Below are 10,752 nucleotides of genomic sequence, written 5' to 3' on the forward strand. Positions count from 1 at the left end.
ACAGGAGAAAACCGTACAGAGCCCGGGGGTAACTCACGACTATCTGCAGGTTGCTCAAGCGGGTTTCCTCTCTGACCGTATGTCGTAAGGTCTTCCAGTATCGTCGTGGGTTTCTACGCCCTCTGCTTGGCTTCCTCCCACCATAATGCTGGCCGCCGTCTTATAAGTGAAATACTCTAGAGTACAGCGTAAAACACCAGTCGAACAAATACATAAATAATGGTCGTTGAAGACCACTTCTTTTCATGTCTCAGCCACACTTACCTTGACGCTTGGAAATCTCATTTGTGTCACGGGGCTGTGGCAAAAACAGTAAGAGAAAGAGGACATTAAACAACGAAACGAAATTCACTACCAAACATAAAATACATTGATAAATCTGATATGAATAAACGCAATCATCGTTTCATTTTTTAAGCTGCCCTTAGGATGGGGTGAGACACAGTAATAATGTTTTCAAAGCTCTATTTCGCCAGTTTTGATCTTGTTTTATTGAAGTCTCTTTTGTTTTCTTTTTTCTGTTTTTTTTTCTGTAATATTCTTGCATTTATTGTGGGACACAGCATTCACTTGAATGAAAACGACAATAGCTTCAAACGGCAAGTAGCCAGTCAATTTTCTTTCACCTTCCTGTCGCAAGGGACACACCAAACATGTTAACAATATTTATGATTTGATTGGTGTTTACGCCGTATTCAAGATTATTTCACTTATACGACGGCCGCCGGCATTATGGTGTGGGAAAACCGGGTAGCGCCAGAGGGAGACATACGACCATCCACACGATGCTGGAAGACTTTCACACGTACCGACGGATAGGAAGTCAGCATGAACAAGACTTGAACTCGCACTGACCGCAATGTTGACCATAATAAAACACTGAGGCTATACTATTAACCACTAATATCACTTCGGTATCACTGATTACCCCGGAGGAATGGTTAGATTTGTCCAAGATTCAACAAGAATTCTACTGGTGGACTAAACATCTCCGGGGGCTGGTACTTGTGCAATGTTTTAATGTGATTGAACGTTAAATGGTGCTATGAGGCGTGTAAATTGCTACTATTTATACATTTACATGAACAGTTTGAATAAAACCCTGACTGAGGTAAATTGATAAAAGGCTGTATTTCACCAGACACTTGTGACCGTTTGCCATGCATACTGTTATCGCTGCTCTGGTTTTACTCTCTATGCCGTACATCTTTCATTGTATTGCATGGTTCTGATAAGCGATCGACGTAGCCTTGTGTTCGTCAGTAAGTCGCCAAAGACAGCTGAAGTGTGCTCCGTGCATGTGATTTCATCTTCCAACAAACCGGACCACTATCGTATTTGTCAAAAATTCTTTAGTATGAATACATGGCGTTAAACAACAGTCAGTTGAATATTAATGAAATCAATACTTACCCTGGCAGTAACCACCACTACTGCGACCCAGAGAACACTCAGCCAGGAGTACATAGCTTGGACACTTTTTTCTTTGATGAACTGGCCGCCGAAGAGCCGTATGCAACCAACCATTCACGACTGTCACTTTTATACCATCTATAACTGTCACCGTGTGAGAAGATGTTTACTTCAATCGCAGGTGTGCTAATCTCTGTTTCTCGCACAAGTGAACGACTGGTTGATTTTGTTGCAGGTGTTGGAACGATTGCCATGGCTCTTTCAAGGTGTTTCATTTGAACAAATGAGAAAAGGCCCTTTTTGAAACAAGACTCGACAACGACAACTACCTGATCAAACAAGAGTATTGACGACATGAAGGTCATGTCGGTATTCTTACCAAATTCTGTTGGTTATACACAAAATATTACTATTTTCCAATAATCACACGAGCCTGTATAACTTCAGATGTTCCCTATATTGCAATTTGATAATGGAACAGTCGATAATGCTATATAAGTAAACTATACATTGTTTGACTTTACTTCACGTTCTTGATAACGATGTTTGCGAGTATACAAGCGGTAGTGAGCTGGGTGGAATTGCTTGGAATGTAGGTGATCTTGAAAAACAGCATTTTTAGAAAAATCCATAACAGCTAGAAAATGCATGTAATGCATTTTTCCATAAAAATACGTATAATAATCCCTTTTCCAAAGAAACAAATCTGGCGTAATGCATACAGAAGTTAGATTTGGACTATTTTGTTGCTCTTATTCTGCAAGTTAGTTATGAACTTTTGAGCTCAGGATCACGAAGCGATCTTAGACTTCTAAATTCCAATCATTAATCTTTGAAATTTGTTTTACAATAACTCACTCAGAATTTACGTTATCAAGTAATATTTTGACCTTGTTACACATGAGGCAATGGGAAGCGAAGTGGAAGACACTGGACTGTCTTCACACACAGGCTAGGACTATGTTTTCAAAAACTCTACACGTTTCAAACGGCTCAGGACAAGATGTCTGTTTTCCAATTGCTCTTATATAGAACATGATGGTTTAGGACGGAAATCATCAGAGATAGTCAGTCTTCCATTGCATGTTATCGGGGGCTTGTTAGCAACAAACGGTCCAAATGGCCAAAGTGGACTACTTCGAACACTATGATTTACTCCACCTTTGAGATAAACCACCATTGTATTAATAAATCATTTTAAAATACGATATCCAAAACTTATATATTAAAAAACATGTCAATCAATATGGGATTATATTGTGCTGGCCGGCCTAACAACAGGAGTGTCATAGTTCTAGGATTATCGTATTTTATAAGTTTTTTTGTAGATGTATATCACTTCTACATACATATACGAATGCTGTTTTATTATTTAAATAATTTTTTTTTTCATTGGTGTTTTACACTGTACTCAAAAATATTTCACTTATACGACAACGGAAAGGATTATGGTGGGAGGAAACCCACGAAAATCCCCAGGTTGCTGCCAGACCTTCCCACTTACCAGCATGAGCTGGACTTGAACTCACAGCGACCGCATTGGTGAGTGACTCCTGGGTCATATTTAAATAAAGGTGAATTATCAGGATTTCTTTCAGTGATAAATAGAGGATATCTCACTGGGTGGAGTTAAATATCACTTTTGTTATTACACACCCCGACGCCACGATCTCAAAAAGACGCATTTTGTTTTATGAGATTCCAATTTGAGTTCAGCAGAATGACATGTTCAGACAACATCAAAATTTCTTACGTCAGGCAACAAGACACAACGTCATACAAGACGTCTTGTGCGACGTCACGCTATGTATTCAAGTCTGTGAAGGCCTACAGCTATAATCCTTGCTTAACTTTGTTAAAATACACAAAATCACGATATTGTCAATATATAAATAATAAACAGAATATTGCACAGTGAAGGTTGAATGTCATCAATATTTTTGGAGTGAAAGGTGGAAATGATAACCCCCTCTACGCTATGCGTCTCGTTCACTGTGCAAAATCCTCTATGAATTCTTCTGCAGCTTGGATATACCATTTACAAAACTTAGGGGGTATTTCATATAAACGAGGCACAGGTGTTGATATACAATATGATAAAACATTTACCCTATTCTGTAATATTTAGGCGCCTAGTGAAGAATGCAGTGTTCCTTGATTTGATGTAACGAGGGGGAAAATAACCCTGGTATCAAACACGACATTTACCATGCACGGATCAAGCGTCCAGTACTAGCTTTGTTTATTCACGACATGCTGCAGCGAAGCACCACACTGTAATCAGAACATTTTCTGTGTCTTTTTCATTCAATGGGCAAAATACTTGGACATTCCATGGCGGTATTCCTTAGGTACTGGCTAGTGACACTTCGATCCGTGGGCAACACGTAGAGGAACCTTGCCCACCAAAGTGATCCCGCCATAACCATCACTGACCCACACCTAGAACTATCATTCTGCCGAATGTTAACGTTGTGGTAACCCTCATTGCGTCCTTTCTCTGTTGCGCTTGTCGTTGATGTTCTACAGTATGTTCGTTAATTGGAACTAACTAATGGTTTGCATTATTTCAAATATTTTAGAACTTTTCAGTGGAAGCTACATGTTGTAAATCGCTGATTTAGACGTTCCCACAATAATGACTTATGACCTAGATTGAAATATTGTATTTGCCTACAGTACAATCTTTACCGCATGTATGCAGCGAAGATGGGTATACAGAACCTTAATACGAGTCATGCAAGGGGTGTGCTGATTTAGGATGTTTTCATAGTAATTAAAACAAAACCAGCCCGTGTAGTGTAGTGGCACTACATCGGCAGGTGATCAGCCTAATGAAAATACTGTTCGCGCCGGTATCAGTATAATGTGATTAGATGGGGTATGTAAGAAATACAGTTGCGTGGACACGCAGAAAAAATATCCACGTAAAGTGTGTTATCATGCATGTTTCAGTAGAAATTTTCGAAGTATCCGTTCTTGGTCGCTTATGTGTAATGGATTACATTACCTAAGAATTTATGTCTCTGTCTCATGGCAGTCGATCAAAACCCTTGTGTATATGTATGTATGTATGTCTGCTTCAGGTTTTACTTCGTACTTACAGACAAAGAAGTATATGTCAGGTGAAAGTCCATTGAAAACTGTCCACAAAAGTGGTTGGTCTGACTTGTTTAGAATTTGTTCAACTGAGAAAAAAAGAACTTTGGATTCTATGGATACCTTTTTCCTGGCTATATTGGGACCAGTGACGTCACACCAGGTTTTTAACACTTGGCACACGTATATCGCTTGGTTTCACAATTGCATATTCATGTAGAGCTATGAATGCACTGGCCAAATGAACCTTGAAAAGAACTATTTCAAGGACAAAATATTGATGTAACGTCACTGACACCATCTGGGTCACTACAGACCACCGCAGGTTATGATGTTTTAAAATAATTCTACTCGGCTGGTAAATTTCTGAAAAAATAAATCGAACTATTTATATGGACACTGTTTTATGGTCTTTCACCTGATATACACTTCATTTTAGTATTTCCTTTGCCTTTAACAATTTTTTTGTCAAATGAGGTATTCTTGTGGCTGAGCGAATCTATGCTGTTAAATAATCATACCTAGACACCACACATGACACCACACTTTAACAATTGTTCAGTCATTTGACGACGAGAGGTCATTAGGTGTGTGTATGTACAGTGTGTCTTCTTGTGGCTGAGCGAGTCTATGCTGCTAAATTATCATACGGAGACACCAGACATGACACCACACCCAGTCACATTATACTGAAATGTTTGTCAACAGGCCCTATTTCCTTGCTCTATCCTCTCAGTGCTGAGCGCCAAGCGAGGCAGCAACAAGTAGGTTACTATTATTAAAGTCTTAAGTATGATCCGACCCGGGTTTTATTCCAGGTGTCCCGACTCTAAGGCGAACGCACTAACCAGTAGGCCACCAAAGTGGCCCAGTGTAACGTAGTACTCATGTGTTACAAGAGAACAATGTTGAATACGGCAGGAGTTGCCACTGCGCGGGGAAACTATTTAACACCCAAGGGCTAATACTCTTATTAAACTGACTACAAAAATTTCCTTTTTCCTTTGTTTCGTGTGGGAAAATTTAAAAACAAGTACTGGGAACAGGTAATGATCCGTTGCTGAGAATTTAGCTTAACCTCTACCCCCTCCTTAAACTACAATTTGTCTGCCTTATCTGTACTTTATTATATTTCTGTGTAATATTAATAGCCCTGTAATAGATTACAACCAGTGGCAGGCGGTCGCGTGCTTTTTCAGTCAGTTAGATTTATGCGAGATTTGGGTTAAATCCCATTTAAAGACAGACCGTTTTCAAGATTCCCATATAGCCACTCTTCTCAAGGCATTGGTGAGAAGAAGAGGCGGACTGCGCTCTGTTGTGTGGTCGTACTTGAAGTTGAATAGACATAAAGCTGGTCGCCCTTATATAATTGAAAAATTGTTGAGTATGGTTTTAAACTACAGTCAAATAAAACATTGCTGTCAGGAGAGGACAGCGATGCCTGGGTTCAAGGCAACATTTCTGAAAGTTCTCAGAGGCTTTCCGTTATTCAAGACGGTTTTTATGAGTTGCATATAGCCTTCTGACTGCAAACATATTTCACACGTGGAAAAAGCCACAAAAGTATGGAAATAAAACACAAGTGAGGTTCGAAATCTTGTGAACTATAAATTCTACATCATCGTCGACCTTTGTGGATGTATGTTGCTACACGTAACAATACAAGAATGCTTTCTACCGTGTTTGTTAACCTGGAGGTGGCCACTGGACTTTCAAGTCTTTTTAACGTACGGTTAAATTCATGACTTCAGTTTACATACAGAGCAAAATTGTGTACAAAAGTTCCATCATTTGACCATTTTCAGCTGTTAAAGAATATTTTTTACTGATCAAGAAGCAATGTTCGCAATTTCATCAACCATTTTCAGGAATCGGGAAGCCAAGCAGATATTTGCGGAAACCATGCACGGGAAGTTGCGCAGAGCTTGATGGACTTAAAACACAACACAAAAGTGATATAATTATTATATGATTTATTTTATGTTACAGTCAAACGTCTAAGTGGCCTATCCTGCTGCGACCTGAAAAAAAGATTACATGAAATTATATGAGAGTGATTTTATATTGGCGGTTAATTGAATGGACGCGTTAATCCATGTTTTTTTCTTTTCAATATGCAAATTAAAAAAACTAATTGGGACGTTAAATACCAGTTCATACCACTATACAGATAATGACAGTGTAATATCTACCTGATTTATGGCATTAACCTGTTGATAACATTACTGACAGCATGTCTGTACTCCTCGAAGGCATTTTCTACAGCATACGCTTTACTGTACATAATGTTCAGCAGATCATGGATAGAACCGTCTGAAAAACACATATATGGAACATTTTAGCCAAAAAGGCTTTTCACGATTTTAATAGGATTTCGTTTTCAAAATCTATAGAAAATGTGTAACAACATTTTCAGATGGGCTCCTCAGAACTAGGCTCGTGAAGTCTATGCATGCTTCAATAATTCCGGTATGCACATTATGCATATATGTCAGATGTCAAATGCATTCTATCTTGCTCACAACCACCTAGTTTGATATAGATTTAATTTATAGTATAAGGCATGGTTTTATTGCACTAGAGTTACATAAACGGTGCAGCATTCTTGACGTACTATGACTGATTAAGTGCTTAAAGGCTAAAGCTGCAAATAGGTAAAATTAAGAAACTGTTTAAAGAAAAAGAATAAATTGTCATGGACTGACGATGTAGAATGGACTTACTTGAGGGAGCAGCTGTCGTGGAGATCCACCCTGTTGTCGAGTAATTGAAAGAGGGTGTCGTGTTGTTCCACCAAGGTGTCGAGTAATTGAAAGAGGGTGTCGTGTTGTTCCACCAAGGTGTCGAGTAATTGAAAGAGGGTGTCGTGTTGTTCCACCAAGGTGTCGAGTAATTGAAAGAGGGTGTCGTGTTGTTCCACCAAGGTGTCGAGTAATTGAAAGAGGGTGTCGTGTTGTTCCACCATGGTGTCGAGTAATTGAAGGAGGTTGTCGAGTAGTTCACAGCGGGTGTCAAACCGATGCTAATGTTGCTGTTCGGGCAGTTGGGAAGGTTACCTTGAGTGCTGTAGGCAATTTTACAGCCCCTGTCGTTGACACTACCATCAGTGTCAAAAATCACTTCTACTTTGCCGTTGGTCGACATCACTAAAACAAAGTCCCGGTGAAGCATCCGTACTATGTGAGTGTATTGATCTAATAGCTTGCATATATTGCATATCTGTGCAAGACAAGGTAAGACAATAAGTCTTCCAACATTGCTGCGAAGTAGTTGCTAATAAAGTTTACCAATCAAGTTGATTGCCAAGATATCATAATTGTTTCTTTCCGCTTTTTTTCTTCAAAAGGAATTCTTATTTATCTTGTTCTTGGATTAAATTTCATGAATTCATGGAATTTACGCCATTAAAGATTCAATGCTTTGTAATGAAATATTAATGAATGCCATGCGTGATGCTTCGATTTGGCCCCCATGGCAGTTTAGCCAATTAGGTCGTTTGTTCTCATCCAGATTACCCAGTCTCGGCTATGTATTTAAAATACATCAGTACCTAGCAGCATATAGCGGTACGCTGCAGAAATTATTCGACGGCACATTGCCTTAAGTAAAAAACACTCAAATGACTCAGCTACTTATGTCTTGCAAATTCGAAATTTTCGTAGCTAAAACGGCAATGCATACCAGATCGATATCAGTGTGTAGCGTTTACTAGGGGTTAACTCCAGGGATATTTTAGAAATTACTGCAATTTGAGAAATTTTACCAGGATATTTGCAATTAAGGTTTTAAAGGTCGCATTTCCAGTGTCCTCAGTAAGACAGTGCCTTGTTTACACATATGGATTTATGTATAACTTACAGGAAATCAACGACATTAACATTTGTTAATGCTCTTCCATGATGCCATAAGTGCATAGGTATATATCCACAGTGACAAGTACAGCATAAAAAATACTATACGTTAACACTTAACTCTCCTGAGAAAATGTCCCCCATCACCACCTCCAATTAGCACCCCTCACACTTTCATACCTGAAAACCTGCGGAAACTAACGTTGCCACAGTTCTTTGTTCCATTGTTACCAAAGCGAATGGAGTCGAAGGAGCAAATGCTGTGATCCTCCAAGAAGCAGTCACAGGTGTAGAAATCCACATAAAACTGCGAGGAGAGGTTACTGGGTTGGATGGTGTACACACACGTTGTGTCATCACCGTAGTTGCTGGGATAGTTGGGGGTGGATATAAACCCAGAGTTGGCCCAGAAGTCGAGGTTTCCACAGTTGCGATTTACTGTAAATAAGAACAATATTTCCAAGCGTTACGAAAAAACTGACATCGGTTCCACACAAGCAAAGAGACGAAGAGGTTGGCTTGAGTTTGCATAAATAAGAAAACCTATATTTATTTAGTTATTTATATATCTGGTTATCAAAAACATTTCACATATACCACAGCGGACAGCATTATGGATGAGAGGAATCCGGGCAGACCATCTATGGGTTGCTGCAGACCTTTCCACGTACGACAGGAGAGGAAGTCAGCACGAGCTGGACCCCAACAGCACTGAATACAACTAATACAAGTTTAGCAAAGAAGAATTCATTGTTGGTTGACAGGATTTAATTTACCCGGATTTGAGATGTTAGCAATGTTTAAAGCTGCATCCTCGAGCAATGGAATAAAGAATTTTTAATTTTTTTTTTAATTTCTTACCTCCTCGCTTTGATACCTCGTTGGAATTTCGTGGCTTCATGGAAGGAAAAGACAAAAAGAAAGTAAATATTTCATTAACTTTCACGAACTTTGCATGAAAAAAATATATGCTGGAGAAAATGGAAAGGAATATAAAAAGTTTCAGCTGGAAATTCACGAAATTTACACGTTGTACAATTGTAATATTACGTGAGTGTTCCATTTAAAAAAATTTAAACCACAGTTTCGTGAAAATACATGCACTCTACAACATTCGCGTGGTTGAATAGTAGATGACACCAACATCCAACCTCAAATAATTTACAGATTTGCAGGGGAAAAGAGGGACGGTTTCGTTAGATTTGATAAATGGGCCATTATTGGTATGAAGGGGAACGATAACACGAAAGAACTTAGTGTGGTGCAAGCCAGATAATGATTACATGAGTACAATGTCACCACTAGGCCCTAAATCTTCATGCGAAAGGCAGGAATGAAGATCAGACTGCACAGCTTTGACCAGAATGACTATGGGCTCTATTTTAAAGCATCTAAACTCACCCTTGCGCTAACCACCACGACTGCCACCAATATAACTACCATCCAGAAATTCATGGTATAAAATCGTCGTCTTCGTCACAAATCAAGTGTTTGGGATAAGTGATGTCCACCTCTTGTCGTGGTTTCTTTTATACTATGTTACATCGCTGCCTTGACAGTTACATGTCTCTGGTGTTTGTTTCTATTACAGGTGTTGTTGCAGAGGTTTGTGTCCGATAAAATTTTAGTTGTATGACTCACAGGTGTGTGGAAATATGTCAATAGTTTTCAAAAGGATTATGTTTGAACAAAGGACAAAATGACGTATGTACGTCACATCACTTAGAGACATATTGGCAGAAAACCCAAATGATTAAAGAATAAAATGGATAACTGGAAAAAAAATGACAGCTGAATAACATATCATGTTGGATTGTGTACTCAAGTGTGCCTTTTTGAAGACTTCGGACAAATACGGATCAGTTCATTCATAACGCCAGTGGGACGTGAATGAAAACACCGTCAAAAGGATCACGTACATAAGTAAACTATTTAGTATTTGTTTAAACTGAAAACAATTTTAGGCGTATAAAACTTGTTTGTATAATGATCCTGAGTGCTCGGATGATAGGGACAGATAATCTTATAACTGACATAAAAGATTAGAGGATGTTTTTAATTTGTTTATTGCCGAAACTAACGAACGGAATGTTTGTATTAAATGTAAGCTTGGACAACTTTAAGTATTTTCTATAAGGTTCCTAGACACCAACCTTCAAAGGTTTCATACACTGGTAGCCTATATTTTCGAGACTTATATTATTCTCTGTATGTTATATACACAGGGCTACCAAAGGGGTTGCACCATTCACTGGAGTACATGTACATATATTAACCAGCGCCCAGCACTGAGAGGTTAGAGAAAGTAAACAGGTCTGGTTATCCCGGTGTCAGTATAATGTGACTGGGTCGGATGTCATGTCTTTTTTTCATCGGCTTTATACTT

At 38.8% G+C, this 10,752-nt stretch overlaps 1 protein-coding gene across 1 annotated transcript; it reads right to left on the minus strand.

Annotated features, from left to right (window-relative positions):
• Positions 1 to 6,468: 6,468 nt before the first annotated feature.
• Positions 6,469 to 9,889, minus strand: LOC135471894 (uncharacterized). The gene is made up of 6 exons (XM_064751312.1): positions 9,768 to 9,889; positions 9,228 to 9,261; positions 8,547 to 8,804; positions 7,239 to 7,661; positions 6,708 to 6,828; positions 6,469 to 6,536 (listed from the first exon to the last, which is right to left on the minus strand). Exons 1-5 carry the CDS (start codon positions 9,819 to 9,821, stop codon positions 6,713 to 6,715), a joined length of 885 nt encoding a protein of 294 aa, XP_064607382.1. The 5' UTR covers positions 9,822 to 9,889; the 3' UTR covers positions 6,469 to 6,536; positions 6,708 to 6,712.
• Between the last annotated feature and the right edge of the window lie 863 nt (positions 9,890 to 10,752).

This window comes from Liolophura sinensis, chromosome 7 (assembly GCF_032854445.1).
Source record: "Liolophura sinensis isolate JHLJ2023 chromosome 7, CUHK_Ljap_v2, whole genome shotgun sequence".
In the NCBI taxonomy this organism is placed as follows: domain Eukaryota; kingdom Metazoa; phylum Mollusca; class Polyplacophora; order Chitonida; family Chitonidae; genus Liolophura; species Liolophura sinensis.